The following is an 18,998-nucleotide window of genomic DNA, read 5'->3' as shown; positions in this document are numbered from 1 at the left end:
TTTGGTATTAGAAGTGGCTTATATGAAAGGCAAAGGCCTCAAGATTACGCTTATTTTTAAGTTTATTTTAACATGATCATGCCTTGATATTTAATGATTTAATTATGACAGTAAGGTCTGACTTTGCTAAGACAAAAGTCTTGTCACTTAACAGAAATAATGTCCAGTACAGAATATAAAGTCATGGTGCTGTAGAAACAGAATGAATATTGTGTATGACTCCATCATGAGCTTGGACGACTGCATCCATACATCTCTGCAATGACTCAAATAACATTAATAAAGTCATCTGGAATGGCAAAGAAAGCGTTCTTGCAGGACTCCCAGAGTTCATCAAGATTCTTTGGATTCATCTTCAGTGCCCCCTCCTTCATGCTCAATAATGTTCATGTTTGGTGAATGGGCTGGCCAATCCTGGAGCAGCTTAACCTTCTTTGCTTTCAGGAACTTTGATGTGGAGGCTGAAGTATGAGGAGCGCTATCCTTCTAGTAGTTTGCCCTCTCCTGTGGTTTGTAATGTAATGGGCAGCACAAATGTCTTGATACCTCAGGCTGTTGATGTTGCCATTCACTCTGCAGATCTCTCGCACACCCCCATACTGAATGTAACCCCAAATCATGATTTTTCCTCTACCAAACTTGACTGATTTCTGTGTGAATCTTGGGTCCGTGTGGGTTCCAATAGGTCTTTGTGGTGATTGGCATGCAGAAATCTACCTTCAGCCACTTTTCCAAATGATCAAGAAATCCCAAAATCTGGAATAGTAGTGTATTTAAATAAAAAAGCAAGCTTTAGAGGATTTATTTTACAGTAGGTCGTATTAGGAAAGACAAAATAATAATAAAAAACTTCTACAGTGTGTGAGTGTGTGATTAAATGCATTATAGCTATTTTGTCAGCACTGTTGATTTTCTGTCTTACTGTGGTTACAATCCAATAGATGAAGCTTGAAAATCAGCGTGAAACCGTCCCGTAATCTCAATTCATCCTTAATCGTGTTGACACACCAGAAAAAACACACATTTACTGTGAAAACGGAAGAAGCGGGAGGTTGAAGAAGCACCTCTGAACATGTTTAACAGATTAATCCTAAGTAATTCCTCTGTGCTTTACTCCGTTCACTTCGGCAGACGGCTGTGTCCCGGCGTTCGAGAATCAGCGCTTTACAAGACTCCCGATTTCATTAAAACGAGCCGTTTGTCTCTCATCTAATATCCCGTTTACACTGACTGACTTTTGGGACGTGAACAGCTTTGTTTTTATCCATCTCATTGAGGCACTTGATCATTTCAGAAGCATTTAAAAGAGTCTCCCAAGTGTAAGAAAGCAGGGGAGAAAAAAAAAGTAACCTGTCTAGCTCGCTTGTGTCTAAATTAGGCCTGGTTAATTAATGAAGGGACTCTCTCTGGTGGGTCGCTGAGGGGTTCGGCTTGCTCAAAACGAGCAGATTACGCTCTCCAATCATAACACGGGCGGCCCTTTAAACACATTTCCTCCTCTCTCCATTTCCTCCCTAAAGCTGACAAACTGAGCAAATTGCTGAGGAACACATTCATAATGGAGCGCTGGAATGTCTTTCCATTATGACATATTTAAAGCACTGCGTTACAGCTTCCCTTCGCCCCAAGGATTAAATTAAAAATTAGTCCTCACTTGTCATTAATTTGACAGAGCCGAGCGTTTCGAGGACACGCAGTCAGGCGGAGTGCGGGATTTCATGAGAGACTCTTCTCTTTTTTTTGTCGTTTGAAAGAGGAGTGATATTGAAAATACCAACTGTAGGCAAAAAAAAGTCGCACAGACGGTATTTCAAACCTAGTGAGATATTCACCTAGACAGCATTTTTGGGTGTTGTTCAAATTGAATTTTAGACAGCATTCTTGGGCAGCAAATGTACGTTTAAATCGTCTGTTAGAATATATTTACATATAATTCTGACGTTTAAGTCATATTTCAGTCATTTATTTTCCTTCGGCTAAGTATCTATTTCAGAGGTCACCACAGCGGAATGAACCACCAACTATTCCGGCATATGTTTTACACAACGGATGTCCTTCCAGCTGCAATCCAGTATTCTAAAACACCCATACACTCTCATTCAGACACTCATACACTACGGACAATTTAGCTTATTCAATTCACATATAGCGCATAGTGTTTAGACCAGGGATGGGCAAACTCGATCCTGGAGGGCCGGTGTCCCTGCATAGTTTTGCACCAACCCTAATCAAACACACCTGCTTGTAGGTTTCTAGTGATCTTGAAGACACTAATTAGGGTGTTCAGGTGTGTTTGATTAGTGTTGGAGCAAAACTCTGCAGGGACACCGGCCCTCGAGGATCGAGTTTGCCCATGCCTGGTTTAGACTGTGGTGGAAACCAGAGGAGGAGGAAACCCACATCAACTGGAGGAGAACATGTGAACTCCACACAGAAATGCCAACTGGCCCAGCTGGGACTCGAACCAGCGATCTTTTTGCTGTGAGATGAAAGTTCTAACCACTGAGCCACCGTGCCACCTGTGTCAGTCATAGTTTTGTATAATATGCACATTGAAGTAAATCAAAAACGTTTGAATCTGAATTTGTATGTTAGATCATGTGAATTATTCTTAAAGACAAGTATTTTGAGCATTAAATAAGAACTTGAACTTAAAAAATAGAACTGGTTAAGACTTTATTATTAATTCTAGGTCTGTGATTTTATTTACAGTGGATCAAATCTTATGAAACTCATGTTGCAGGTCATTTAATTATTTAAAGGGGCAGTTCACCCAAAAATGAGCATTTACTCATCGTTGTGCACAAAAGAAAATATTTGGGGTAATGTTGGAACCATTGACTTTCATAGTGTTTGTTTTTTCTAATATGGAAGTCAATGGTTACAGGTTTTCAGCTTTCTTCAAAATGTCTTCTTTTGTGTTCAACAGAAGAAATGACCTCATAAGGGTTTGACACAGGTCAAAAGGTAAGTAAATGATGACAGACTTTAAGTTTTTGTGTGAACTACCCCTATAAGTCATGTTTTATTCATTCATTATTCATTTCCTGGGGGTCCACTGCGGAATGAACTGCCAACTTTTTCAGCTTATGTTTTAAACAGTGAATGCCCTTCCAGCTGCAACCCAGTAGTGGGAAACACCCATACACACTCATCCACACACACCCGGAGGAAACCCACGCCAACACGGTCAGAACATGCAAACTTTACATAGAAATGCCAACTCGCTCAGCTGGGACTCTAACCAGCGACCTTCTTGCTGTGAGGCAACAGTGCTAACCACTGTGCTACCGTGCCACCCATTTCAGTCGTAGTTTTGTATAATATGCACATTGAACTAAATCATATGAATCTGAATTTGTATGTTAGATAATGTGAATTATTCTCAAAGACAAGAATTTTGATCATCATATTAGAACTTGAACTCAAAAAATAGATTGGTTACGACTTTAATTTTAATTCTAGGTCATTGCAACTTTATTTACAGTGGATCAAATCTCATGTAACTCCTTTTGATGGTCATTCAATTATCTAAAAGGATAGCTCACCCAAAAATGAGCGTTTACTCATCGTTGAGCACAAAGGGAAATATTTCGGAAAATGTTGGAAGCATTGCCTTCCATAGTATTTGTTTTTCTTGCTATGAAAGTCAATGGTACACAATACAGTTTTCAGCTTTCTCCACAATATCTTCTTTTGTGTTTAATAAAAGACTCACAAGGGTTTGAAACAAGTAAAAGGGTGAGTAAATGATGACAGAATTTACTTTTTTAGGTGAACTACATCTTTAAGTCACATTTCAATCTTCAAAATTAAATGTGACTGTTTTTTGGCATCATATTTAGAATTAAACTGAATCAAAATGTGTATCATTCAATTTAAATTTGAAATATTCCTGGCTTAATAAGTGAATCTGAGCACTCAGCAAAAAACATCAGCTTTTTGGAGGCCTTAAAACAACTCTAGAATAGAGGTCTGCGCAGGACAAAATTTTTAGAATAATTTTCCACCTGACCTGACCGTTCCCGCTAAATTTAGATCCGGTGTTCAAAATCTCACGTGTAAATTGGGTACTACCAAAAGAGAGAGAAAACAGATAAAACTGTAGGTTGAGCAAGGATTGTAGGTTAAATGTCAGTTTTGTTTGCCCCTTTGTGATGAGTGACGAGAGCCACCTTAAACCTGAGGTTTTAGTCTTGTGACTGCTAACGTGTAAAACTTTTAGTGATTATCACATCATGCAAATAGGTCATTTCTTTCCATTTCCGCCTATGACACATGAAAAAGACTCCCATACATCAGACTTGCCTGATGTTGGTTTCCTAACAGACCATTTTCTAATGCAAGCTGAAGGACAGAGCATATTCACTTTGCTTTCCTATGTTGGTAAAGCCTGCTCAGAAGACTTTTATGCAGCTGATGCGTGCACAGACTGTGCACGTGCAGAAAACACTGGTCATGCGTTCAACATGTGTAACAGTTGTGAGCACTGGCTCCGAAATCATGCTGTTCCGAAATAACGTTGGAACTCGGGAAAGCTATATTGTTAGCCTGCCTGCCCCCAGTTAAATTGCACCAGAGTTACCGACTGCTATCGCATTTTATTCGGACTGCAAACCTCTACACCAGAACATATATTATGTTACATTTAAATAAAATGATAGTTTCGTCATGCATCAGTATTGTGCCGATACTCTTGGATCTGTCATACCTTGGTGTACGCCGCACCGTTAATCACCTCTCCATTGCGGATCCAGATGATGGAGGCGGCTGGTTTGGCATTGTTGGCGTGGCACGTGAGGTTTAGCGAGTCTCCAGCCCTCAAACTCACCACAGGCGCTCCGATTATCACAGGGTCGTCAGGAGGAACTGTAAGGAAGAACACAACGTAGAGTTTTACTTCGTGCATCACAAGAAGTTTTGATTATGTTGGGAGTAGCACAATACAAAAGTAATGCCTTATTATTACAGTACATACAGTTGAAGTCAAAATTATTAGCAGAATTTCTGGAGAAAGTCTTATTTGTTGGATTGTTTGGATAGAATAAAAGCAGTTTTAAATTTTTTTAAATACCATTTTAAGGTCAATATTATTAGAGTCAGCCTGATCTCATGAGAAAACATACGTATTTTACATTTTGTCAGTTTAGAGGCTAATTCGTACGAATTTGTACGAGTTCAGTCATACGAAATTGTACGATTTTAAAAAGGAGGCGTGGTACCTAACCCCACCCCTAAACCCAACCGTCATTGGGTGATGAGCAAATCGTACTATATTGTACGAATTAGATTGTACGAATTCATACGAATTAGCCACTAAATCAAATAGTTATGAATTGCCGTGAGATTGTGTTGGATTATTAGATATTACAATTTATTTTTGATTATTATACCTTTTACAATCTCAGTAAAACAGCGACACATTTGACCATTAAAACCTAATTGTTTTATGTTCAGTCAAAGTTCCTTTAAGGTATTTGACTCGGCGGCCATCTTTGAAACTTGTCAGACAGTATGATCGGGCATTCTGTCTAAATGGGGAAAGATCAAATCCTCATTAATTTTTTTAAAAGGTGCTCATAATTTTTGGTGAGTGTGACTAAATTTTATCTGGTGCGCCTACAATTTCGAGCCCTCCAGGATCTAGATTATTTAAAAATTTATAGGTAAGAAGTAATATTTTAAAATCAGCCACTGTAAGGAGGATAAAATTGGGGTGATATGATCATATTTTATAGACCTGGTAAGAACTCTGGCAGCTGCATTTTCTACTAGCTGAAGTTTGTTAATAGAGGATGCTGGGCAGCCAGCAAACAGTGCATTACAGTAATCCAGCCTAGAAGTCATAAAAGCATGGACTAGCTTTTCTGCATCTGAGATGGATAGCATACTTCGTAACTTATCGATGTTTCTCAGATGAAAGAAGGCAATTTTTGTGACATGGGATATATGATTTTCAAAAGTTAAATTGCTGTCTAATATAACACCCAGATCTTTTATAGTAGAGCTAATGATAATTAGAGCTAATGCGAACCTAATATTGTAATGTAAATAATAACTAGGCCCACATGGAATCTGCATGCGGATTTTTAGCCAGTCTATTTAATTACTAGTGTAAATTTGTGTACATTTTTATTTATTCAGGTTTGAAATAATTAATATTTCAATATTTCAGTAATATTATTGGCTAATATAAAAATGTTCATATGATTTATTTACAATACAGTTTGTAAGGCAATATTTTCTGTCTTTTAGTAGATATATAACACGAGACCAAATAAGTGGATCTAATTGGAATTGCATTGTAAACATTCAATAAAAATTAAAAAGGTATTACTGTTTTATTTAATATATTACGTTTTTCGCTACGATACTCTCCAAAAATCATTAGCAAAAAATCTCCACCGATTCTGTCTGGCCCTACTAATTACTTTTGCAAACAGTAACACAAGATGAAATAAATACTGTACATTTTAGAAGTAACTTGCCCAACGAGAGAGAGAGAGAGAGAGAGAGAAAGAGAGAGAGAGAGAGAGAGAGAGAGAGAGAGAGGGAATAAATGGAAGGATGAGTCAAAAAAAGAAGCAGTTTGTGAATAGCACTGATTGCCGTTCTCTTTTTAAACAGCTCTGATCAGCCTGCTTCTCACTCAGACTCAGGTAAATTATTGATTGGGCACTCAGCTCATTAGGGAGCATATCTGGGGCAAGTCTAAATCAAAGGCAACAAGCAGCTGCTACATCCTGAGCGCTCCAGCGAGACACAGGCCAGTAAGACGCAAGGAGAGGAGGGACTATCTGAGGATGCCAGAACGGGCCGCTTGTTGTTGGGGGAAGGTCCCAGAGATGCTGACTTCATTAAGAAGGGGAGGCTGAGACCCCATTACTCATATCTCACTGATTAGACTTCTGCCAGCTTTTATAAGTCCTGGCCAATCAGAAGCGGGAAATAAGTTTGAGCAACTGGGTACCTCAAGACGGCATGGTAACAGAGAAGTTTAGGGGGCAAAGGGGGGAATGTTTCTCCCCGATTGGGATGTCTCTGAGCGGTTATATGGAGGACGCGGGACATCTTCTCTTCAGATTTCAGTGTAGCACATCAGGCCGTGGAGATTTGGTCGGTGGACGATCTCGGAGCATTCAGTCCTGTGTGATTTGTTAGCTGGTATTTCTTCCCTGGAACCAATCAAGTCTCCCTACGGCTTGGAAAAAAATCATACGGTTCTCTGAAGGAATGAATAGTTTTTCCCGTGTATAAAGGCCACAGACACATCTAGTTGTCAGCCAAGTTTGGAGAGGGAGAAAAATAGAGAGAGAGAGAGAGATTAGAGAGAGAGAGAGATAAAGAAAGAATGAGGAAGAAAGTAGAAAACTGATTCTGTGTGTTATGATGGAAACGTAAATCTGTTTAACTGCGTGCACACATATTTCCATTTGAAAGTTTTGGGTGAGAAGTGTTTTAATTTTAACATATAAACTCTATTTCCAGCAAGAATGCATTACATTGATCATAAAGGATGTTTTAATGCTACAAAAGAAATGCATTTCAACAAACTTCATATTCATTAAACAAAATGTATCACCTTGAGCAGCAATTCAAGCATATTAGAATGATTTCTGAAGGATCATGTGACACTGGAGACTGAGTAATGATGCTGAAATTAGTAACTTTGCATCACTTTGAATAAATAAGCTATTTTTTTATTGAAAGCACTGCTTTTAAAGTTATTAGTTATTCTCAGTCTAAATAAATGTAGCCTTGGTGAGGAAATGAATGGATGGATGGATAGATGGATGGATGGGTGGATGGATGGATGGATGGATTTTACTATATTTCAATAATGGATAGAGGGATGAATGGATTATACCATATTTCACTAATGAATGGATTATACTATATTTCAATAATGGATGGAGGGATGGATTATACCATATTTCACTAAAGGATGGAGGGATGAATGAATTATACCATATTTCACTAATGAATGGATTATACTATATTTCAATAATGGATGGAGGGATGGATTATACCATATTTCACTAAAGGATGGAGGGATGAATGAATTATACCATATTTCACTAAAGGATGGAGGGATGATTGTACCATATTTCACTAATGGATGGATGATACCATATTTCAATAATGGATGAAGGGATGAATGTATTATACCATATTTCACTAAAGGATGGATGGATGGATTATACCATATTTCATTAAAGGATGGATGGATGGATGGATGGATGGATGGATGGATGGATTATACCATATTTCACTAATGGATGGAGGGATGAATGGATTATACCATATTTCACTAATGGATGGAGGGATGAATGGATTATACCATATTTCACTAAAGGATGGATGAATGGATTATACCATATTTCACTAAAGGATGGATGGATGGATTGTACCATATTTCACTAATGGATGGATGGATGGATGATACCATATTTCACTAATGGATGGAGGGATGAATGGATTATACCATATTTCACTAAAGGATGGATGAATGGATTATACCATATTTCACTAATGGATGGAGGGATGAATGGATTATACCAAATCTCACTATTGGATGGATGGAGGATTATACCATATTTCACTAATGGATGGATGGAGGATTATATCATTTTTCACAAATAGATAGATGGGGGATTAAACCATATTTCACAAATGGATGGATGGAGGATTAGACCATATTTCGCTAAAGGATGGATGGAGGATTATACCATGTTTCACAAATGGATGGTTGGAGGATTATACCATATTTCACAAATGGATGGATGGAGGATTATACCATATTTCACAAATGGGTGGATAGATTATACCATATTTCACTAATGGATGGAGGGATGAATGGATTATACCATATTTCACTTAAGGATGGATGGATGGATTATACCATATTTCATTAATGGATGGATGGATGAATGGATTATACCATATTTCACTAATGGATGGAGGGATGAATGGATTATACCATATTTCACTAATGGATGGATGGAAGATAATACCATGTTTCACAAATAGATGGATGGATGGATTATACCACATTTCACTAATGTATGTATGGATGGATGGATTATACCATATGTCACAAATGGATGGATGGATGGATGGATTATACCACATTTCACTTATAGATGGATGGATGGATGGATGATGAATGGATGGACAAATTATACCATAGTTCACTAATGAATAGATGGCTAGATTATACCATATTTCACTAATGGATGGATGGATGAATGATACCATAATTAATTAATGGATGGATGGATGAATGGATTATACCATATTTCATTAATGGATGGATGGATGAATGGATTATACCATATTTCACAAATGGATGGAGGGATGAATGGATTATACCATATTTCATTAATGGATGGATGGATGAATGGATTATACCATATTTCACAAATGGATGGAGGGATAAATGGATTATACCATATTTCACTAATGGATGGATGGAAGATTATACCATGTTTCACAAATAGATGGATGGATTATACCACATTTCATTAATGTATGTATGGATGGATGGATTATACCACATTTCACTAATAGATGGATGGATGGATGATGAATGGATGGACAAATTTTACCATATTTCACTAATGGATGGATGGATGAATGATACCATAATTAATTAATGGATGGATACATGAGTGCACTGTAATTAATATCCATAAATTAGCAGTTTTTCCATATTTGGTGAATCATGATTTTATTTTTTCTGTTTATTTATGCTTTTAAATCGCATTATGGAACTTTTATCTTTTTTATGACAACATTTAACCTTGAAAAGTTGTAAAAATGTTAATTAATTAATGTTAATTAACATTTTAATAGTCTAGAGTGCGCGTGTGTGTGTGTGCAAGCGCAGCACTGGCGTTTTTATTCTATATTTTATTGTATGATGTTATTTCTCTCTCTCTCTCTCTAATTCAACTCCATCAATGACTGAAACTTGAGCAGACAGACTGATTGACTTAACTGTTGTGCTCATTTGCATACACTTAGCCTCTGGTCTGTCAGTCCCGGAAAACAATCCCAGCATGCAATTGTAAGCTATGTTTGTATCACTTGGGGGAGGGAAGGAAAAAAACACACACGAATGAGTTTGCTCTAAACAGGCAAAGCACTTAGGCGTTAAAACAAGCCGTTAAGGATGGCTTTGATGTCCAGATGGGGAAAGGAATATGACACTGACTTTAATTGCTCCTGGAAATGAGTGTGGATTCTGAGTGGCTGGAAGTACTTTGAATTATCTCACGCTAATTTAAATGCGACAAAATGGGTTTTATTTTAAGTTTTCAGTATGTTTGTTTTAATTGTAGGGAAGAATCTGGATTACTCTTACTCATGCATTTATTTCATACATCATTCTATTTTACATACACTGTAGATGGTTATAAATGAATCATTGAAAATATACAGATTATAATTATTTATTATAACTGTTTTATCCTAAAATGTTGCTTTTTGATTAACTGTACAGTTTATTTTGATTTATTATTATTTTTTGCTACTACTATTTACTGTATTTACTATTACTATGTTTTTATATACACTCACCGGCCACTTTATTAGGTACACCTTACTAGTACTGGGTTGGACCCCCTTTTTGCCTTCAGAACTGCCTTAATGCTGTGTGGCATAGATTCAACAAGCTACTGGAAATATTCCTCAGAGATTTTAGTCCATATTGACATGATAGCATCACGCAGTTGTTGCAGATTTGTCGGCTGCACATCCATGATGCGAATCTCCCGTTCCACCACATTCTAAAGGTGCTCTATTGGATTGAGTTCTGGTGACTGTGGAGGCCATTTGAGTACAGTGAACTCATTGTCATGTTCAAGAAACCAGTCTAAGATGATTCATGCTTTATGACATGGTGCGTTATCCTGCTGCAAGTAGCCATCAGAAGATGAGTACACTGTGGTTTTAAAGGGATGGACATGGTCAGCTACTATACTCAGGTAGGCTGTTGGTACTAATTGGTACTAATGTGCTCAAAGTGTGCCAAGAAAATATCCCCCACACCATTACACCACCACCACCAGCCTGAATCGCAGGATGGATCCATGCTTTTATGCTGTTGACGCCCAATTCTGACCCTACCATCTCAATGTCGCAGCAGAAATCGAGACTCATCAGAACAGGCAACATTTTTCCGATCTTCTATTGTCCAATTTAGATGAGCCTGTGTGAACTGTAGCGATGTAGAGATGCTCTTCTGCAGACCTCAGTTGTAACGAACGGTTATTTGAGTTACCGTTGTCTTTCTATCAGCTGGAACCAGTCTGGCCATTCTCCTCTGACCTCTGGCATCAACAAGGCATTTGCAGCAGATCGTCTTAACCAGGTCTACGTGCCTAAATGTTGCTGCCATGTGATTGGCTAATTAGAAATGTGCGTTAACGAGCAGTTAGACAGGTGTACCTAATAAAGTGACCGGTGAGTGTATACTGTATCAGATCTTTTTAATGTAAACTCAATAAATGCTTTGGCAATACATTTGTAACATTTGTCATGGCGGTAAAGCAATTATTGATTGAGGGAGAAAGAGAGAGAGAGAGAGAGAAAGAAAGAGAGAGAGAGAGAGAGAGAGAGAGAGAGAGAGAGAGAGAGAGAGAGAGAGAGAGAGACAGAGCGAGAGTGCTTCCTAAACTGTCAATAGAATCCAACATCCAAGTCCCACAATTCCAGAAAGCCAAGTGCCAATATATTATGGTGTGAATTCACACGCTGGCATTTCCGAGCAGCTTTTGGCATCCCGTGACTCTCCAAGTGGCACAGATCCCAGATGGTTCATGCTCTCCTCCTGAGCGCCAGAGACTGGAGTAACCATGTTAAACCTTCTTGTGACCACCATGTTTGCAAATATGCCCTGGTGCGACGCTTTCCAAGCTGGAGCCTTAACGCGGCCAATCATCTTCTTTGTGTTGAGCGGGTCAACACGATGGATTAATCATCCCGGCGTAATTGCTGTTGAGAAAGTCTCACACAGAGCCTAACGAACAGCCCCGACCGAATTACTTCTGTGTCTGCCCTCTTGATACACCGGGCCCTTGAGACACCTCGAGTCATTCAGCATGTGGAAGGAGAAAAATGGAGCAATTTCATTTTGGAAACAAGAGAGAAAGGGGCATTCTGGGAAATGTGACCTATTTTGTAATGTATACCTGGATTTGGTCTTACATCTGGAGATGTCTCTCCCTCTCTCGTTCTCCGGCAGGAATTGGTAGCGCGGTGGATTAATCACTTTCATCCTGAGTTTAGTTGTTGTACCACACAGCGGCACACAGCCTTTAGCAATTATCCTTGCTTTTTTTCAGGTGTATTAACTAAAAATACTCACAGAGATCATCATAAAGACCCTTTAAACGCTAGCAGATGTGATCTTTGTACCTGAACACAAACATTTTACTTGAATAAATGCGTTTAAAAGGAAAACTTCATCAGTGTTGTTTTAAATGCTGCGCTTTTGTTGATCTGATAATGATGGCTTGCTGTTTTCACCTTTTGAAAGTTTCCTCTGAAGGCCAATTTGTTAACAAAAGGGGCAGTTAGTCTCAAATGAACTGAAGGAAATCCAATTAAAATTGGCGAAACGGCCATTTAAAGGGTTAAAATGTTAAAACAGTGAATGTTAAACCCAGCACTGTTTATCCAGTACGTGATTAAAGAAAGCTGCAACTATAAACTAACCTTCAAAAGCAAGTTTAACAACATCGAGTGACAATAAAACATGCAGTGATCATTTTGACTATACTGCACAATGGCCAAATGGCCTTGCAGCTCTTAAATGCATAACAGAAATCATTGTCTTACATACTTTTGTCAGCTTATCAATGCAGGAGCATCCGAGCGTCCTTGGGCTTGTTTTTCAATTGCAAACAGTTTGCTCTGTTTGAGGGAAACAGCCTAAAGTCAGGCTTTTAAGATACACTGTTTCGCTTGTTCTCAAATATCTGCGGAATGAAACCAATGACAAAGCGAGTATTTCAGGTCTCCGCGTTTCAGTTCGTGCACAGGATCATTGGATAGGCTATGCGTGACTCTGCCAACATTTCTGCAAAAATATAAGAAACAAAATTTGTTCCTTCTCAAACTAGTTCTGACTGCGGAGCAGGTTATAGATTATAAAACAGTGCATTGATTCAATAAGTTAACTTGATCTGGCTAAGTTAAAAAGAATGATCTAAAATCCCACAAATTACCCCAAGAATGAGAAGCTCCATGTTCACCTTTTTTTCAAAATAGTGAGGCGTTCTGTGCATTAAACATTTATATTCAAAAGTCTACAAGTGTTTGTCGCCTCATTACAACAATAATTAATAATTCTATCATTTATATAGCGTTTTTTTTTTGGACACTCAAAGTGCTTTACACATTTTTGGGGGAATCTCCTCATCCACCACCAGTGTGCAGCATCTACCTGGAAGTAATGGCAGCCATATTGCGGCAGATCACACACCAACTGAATGGAATCCTTCACCATTTTCTATGCGCTTTACGCTCGCGGTCCACTGGCGTCTCTCATAACTAGGAGATCATCAACCGTTTTCTCAGAGGATGACAAATGGACAAACTATTGCTGCAGATTCAAGTTTATGGAGAAAAGTAAAAAGCACTGCAGCGTTTTGATGCGCTGAGGTAATTAATCTATAGTTTTTACTGAAATGTGTATGTTCCATACAAAGTGTGAAGCAGATTGGTTAGTTCCACTCGCGGCATTCGGAAAAGTTCAGATGTTTTTCAACTAGGTGTACCTGGAAAATGTGCGCTTGTCTTGTGTGCGCTGTGTGCACACTATGTGCGTGTCGCTCCCATGTGCGCATCATGCAACTCAGCAGCCACAATTTAATAAAACTACAGCGCTTCATACCGAAACGTCATACCAAACTTTTTTTTATTGTTATTGGCAATGGTGTTCGGTCAATAAATACTGATACCGATTTTATCGGCCAGCCCTAGTTTCTACGAGTGGTTTTTCAAGCCCACTTATCTGTTTGTAGCACACTTCATAAATGCACACTGTATTTTTTTCTTGAGATATGGAGTGATTGTAAGAAAATGTCTGGTGCAAATGAAAAACTGTCGGTTAAAGTGTCAGAAAGATGAATGAGTGTGTTTTCTACAGGTGGTTTGTCAAACCCACTCACCTGCGTGAGGCACACTCAAAATTGCATACTATTTTGAGGTTGTTGTGTGGTGTGATTGGGGGGAGAGAAGAGGGGGTCCTGGTTTTGTTCAAAGGCTGTTCAGGTGATTGCGTATTTAATTAATGATCAAAAGAATACATTTGTAAACATATTATTGCAGATATTCATTTTAGTACAGATATAGTACCAGCCGTTTCACTTTGAAGCTGTTGCGAATTATTAAGCAAACCACCCAATATAATTCAGCATCTTAATAAGCAGTCCTCATTAACGTAGAAACAAAATGCATCAGATAACCGGCTATCATTAAGATCTTCTCAATTTCAGTTAACACCAGTATTGTCATTCCACACTGATATGTCTTAATTATTATTTTGAGACAGGCAGGCACGCATTGGCGCTAATTCTATGAATATTAAAAGTTCAATTAAGCTTGAGGTTTAGCGTGTTTGTTCTTCGGTTATGACATGAATAGTAAGTATAAATAAATAAATAGATGTCAGCTTGATGAGCTTTAACTACAGGGTGCCTCTATTGACACAAGCGCTGAATTGAGAGCAAATGATTTATCCCACTCCTTCTGCTCGAGTTCCCTTAAAAGCATCTCTGGGAGGGAAGGCATGTCACCGAGCCGTCTGATGCTCAGAAACAGGAGTAATCTTAGGAGGATGTCCAAAAAAAACCCCTCTGAGGCCTGTACAGAGATGACACACATGGACGAGTGGCCCACACCAGAGAGCCCAGCGGACAGCAGCGCTCGCCTCTAATCACAACTCTGTGTCCTGCTGTAGAGACGGACAGAACTGGAGGATTTCTCTTCTGTTACTCCCTAGGAAACTTCATTGTTTGTATTTTAAAGTATAGTTCTTTACTTTTGGATAGACACTAACGTGTACAATATGAACAATTAAAACATGGATTAATTTGGACGTGCACCTTTGGAGATGTTAATAATATGTATAATTTTTTCCCAATTTCCATTTAATGGAAAGCAGACTTTTTCAGCACATATTTAAAGTATAATAGTTTTAATAAACAATGTCTTAATGTTTTTTATCTTGCTATGATGACAGTTATTAAAAATATTATATTATAAATATAAAACACTATATGTATAGCAATGTTGATGTGTTTGGTCTTGGCAGAATAGATCTGCTATGCTGCTGCTGCTGCTTTGAATATCATGACAGAGCAAATACAGAGACTTGCTATTGTCCATATTTTCATGCAATTTGAGAATATAATACAATGCTTCTGGAAACATAATATATACAGTTGAAGTCAGAATTATAAGCCCTCCTAAATTATTAGCCCCCCCTGTATAATTTTTCCCAAGGAAATGAAGATTTTTTCCAACACATTTCTAAACATAATAGTTTTAATAACCCATTTCTAATAAATGATCACTTTTATCTTTGCCATGATGACAGTTATTAAACATATTATATTATAAATCTAAATTATTATATGTATGGCAATGTTGATGTGTTTGGTCTTGGCAGACTAGATCTGCTATGCTGCTGCTGCTGCTTTGATTATCACGATAGAGCAAATACAGACTTGCTATTGTCCGTATTTTCATGCAATTTGAGAATATAAATCAATGCATCTGGAAACATAATATATACAGTTGAAGTCAGAATTATTAGCCCTCCTAAATTACTAGCCCCCCTGTATAATTTTTCTCAAGGAAAAGAAGATTTTTTTCCAACACATTTCTAAACATAATAGTTTTAATTACCCATTTCTAATAAATGATCACTTTATCTTTGCCATGATGACAGTAATCAAACATATTATAAATATAAAATATTATCCGTATGGCAATGTTGATGTATTGGTCTTGGCAGAATAGATCTGCTTTGCTGCTGCTGCTGCTGCTTTGATTATTATGACCGAGCAAGTACCGAGACTTGCTGTTGTCTGTATATTTATGCAATCTGAGTATGTAACACAATGCTGCAACAAACATACTATATACAGTTGAAGTCTGAATTATTAGCCTCCCTATATAATTTCCCCCCAATTTCTGTTTAACGGAAAGATAATTTTCAACACATTCCGAAACAAGATAGATTTAATAACTCATTTTTAATTAATAATGTCTTAGATCTTTGCCATGATGACAGTTATTTAAAAAATAGTATATTATAAATATAAAATATGCATGGCAATGTTGATGTGTTTGGTCTTGGTGGAATAGATCTGCTATGCTGCTGCTGCTGCTTTGATTATTATGACAGAGCAAATACAGAGACTTGCTATTGTCTATATTTTCATTCAATTTGAGAATATAATACAATGCTTCTGGAAACATAATATATACAGTTGAAGTCAGAATTATTAGCCCTCCTAAATTATTAGCCCCACTGTATAATTTTTCCCAAGGAAAAGAAGATTTTTTTCCAACACATTTCTAAACATAATAGTTTTAATAACCCATTTCTAATAAATGATCACTTTTATCTTTGCCATGATGACAGTTATTAAACATATTATATTACAAATATAAAATATTATTTGTATGGCAATGTTGATGTGTTTGGTCTTGGCAGAATAGATCTGCTATGCTGCTGCTGCTGCTTTGATTATCACGACAGAGCAAATACAGACTTGCTATTGTCCATATTTTCATGCAATTTGAGAATATAAATCAATGCTTCTGGAAACATAATATATACAGTTGAAGTCTGAATTATTAGCGCTCCTAAATTATTAGACCCCTGTATAATTTTTCTTAAGGAAAAGAAGATTTTTTTCCAACACATTTCTAAACATAATATTTTTAATAACCCATTTCTAATAAATGATCACTTTTACCTTTGCTATGATGACAGTTATTGAACATATTATATTATAAAAACATATTATATGTATGGCAATGTTGATGTGTTTGGTCTTGGCAGAATAGATCTGCTATGCTGCTGCTGCTTTGATTATTATGACCGAGCAAGTACCGAGACTTGCTGTTGTCTGTATATTTATGCAATCTGAGTATGTAACACAATGCTGCTGCAAACATAATATATACAGTTGAAGTCTGAATTATTAGCCTCCCTATATAATTTCCCCCCAATTTCTGTTTAACGATAAGATAATTTTTTCAACACATTTCTAAACAAGGTAGTTTTGATAACTCATTTCTAATTAATGATATCTCAGATCTTTGCCATGATGACAGTTTTTTAAAAAATAGTATATTATAAATATAAAATATGTATGGTAATGTTGATGTGTTTGGTCTTGGTGGAATAGATCTGCTATGCTGCTGCTGCTGCTGCTGCTTTGATTATTATGGCAGAGCAAATACCGAGACTGCTACAGACGTGCCATCTGAGAATATAACACACGGCTGCTGCAAACATATACATGTAACCCCTTGCAGCAGATATAAACACAGGTGGAGCTGGGTTGGAAGGAGGGTCTCAGAAAAATGCTCTGCACGTGCTAGCATAAATTAACACTGAGGCATTTAAAACACTGAAGAGCAAGCTCATTGGCTGCCGAGACGACAGCGACCAATCTCCTGCGCCATGTAGTTAATCAGCCTATCAGCTTGCATGCATAGAGACCTTCACAACAGAACTTACACTCACCGAAGCCTACTATTACTCGCCAAGTTAATTTTAGCTTGAAGATGGAAGGCTTGTGCTTACGTCACATTATAGTTCGAGTTTTCATTCTGCTCTGACAAAACAAGCATGACGTACCTGTCTGTGAATTCACATTTCTCCGAGCTGCAGATGTTGCTGAAAGCCTACTGCCTATTCAACAAAGTGTGACGTCTGAAATGAAGACCAGCTGCTGCAAACTTCAGTACACTTTATAAAAAAAAGCCCAACACTACTAGCGCTTGCTGAAGGAGGTGATAATTCTTTCATTTAAAACCAGAAGAACTATGTAGCGGGAAGACGAGTGAAAAATAAGAAGTAGTGAACAATGACATTTGCTTGTTATTCAGGATAAGGACTGTATATGTGAACTTTGGATCTTTTCAATTTCATCATAGCATTGTTTGCTTTCTCTTTTCCCAATCTGGCTGCGATGTGCCTTTTTCGCGGCCAAATGCCGGAGATGACATTAACATGAGGAGACGGGAAGCGTATTTGGAGAGTTAGCTTGCTGCGAAAAAAGGTGAGAAAGCCATAAAAAGAGGAGAAGACAACAGGGCATCTCTTCGCCTGCCTTTCCGTTTTTGTTTTGAGAGAATCGGGTGATGATCCCTGACCGGGCGTCTTATCCACAAAAGAGGAGGAACAGAATAGCTTCTTTGCTTTGAAAGACTAGAAGTAATTGCAGTCTCCTCTCATTAGGACTGATGTTTGTCTCCCTCTGGGACGAGTTAACATGGCTTGTTCAACACGCTCTTAAGGCAGAGGATAACATCTCTTACAGAGCTTTAATCCACTGGCTTTTCTACTACTGCGAGTTGGAGAAGTCCACATTTAGGGCTAATTAATGTGACGTGACTGAACAATTATAATTCAAGTTGAAGTTGATGTAACACCGAATTGAAGGTTTTCAGTCCATCATTTCTGCTGTATAAAAGTTTGGGCTGAGCAGTGTTTTTAATGTTTTAAAGTTGAAATGAAGCACTGCGTCAAGTTTACCTTATTTTGTACGTTGGATTCCAAAATATATTAAACAAACTCGATTAACGTAACCATTTAGCAGAAAACGACGTGTTTTACTATAGATTTTAGACCTAGGGTGCAGTAGTGATTCACTCTCTGTATTATGCTGCCTGACTGCCTGTGGTTTCAACTAGGGGCGGTGCCGATGTAATGGGGCGGGTACTTTCACTTTTCACTGCAGCCCCTT

At 37.8% G+C, this 18,998-nt stretch overlaps 1 protein-coding gene across 1 annotated transcript in view; it reads right to left on the bottom strand.

Annotated features, from left to right (window-relative positions):
• kirrel3a (kirre like nephrin family adhesion molecule 3a) overlaps positions 1–18,998 on the bottom strand; it is a 366,127-nt gene that overhangs the window by 110,218 nt on the left and 236,911 nt on the right. Inside the window, exon 4 of the mRNA XM_056467134.1 lies at positions 4,712–4,869. Within this exon, the coding sequence (XP_056323109.1) occupies positions 4,712–4,869 (158 nt within the window). The remainder of the gene's footprint in view (positions 1–4,711; positions 4,870–18,998) is intronic.

The sequence above is a fragment of the Danio aesculapii genome, chromosome 10 (genome assembly GCF_903798145.1).
Source record: "Danio aesculapii chromosome 10, fDanAes4.1, whole genome shotgun sequence".
NCBI lineage: Eukaryota > Metazoa > Chordata > Actinopteri > Cypriniformes > Danionidae > Danio > Danio aesculapii.
Note: the sequence above shows the minus strand (reverse complement) of the source record. Positions and strands in the feature narration are given on the sequence as shown.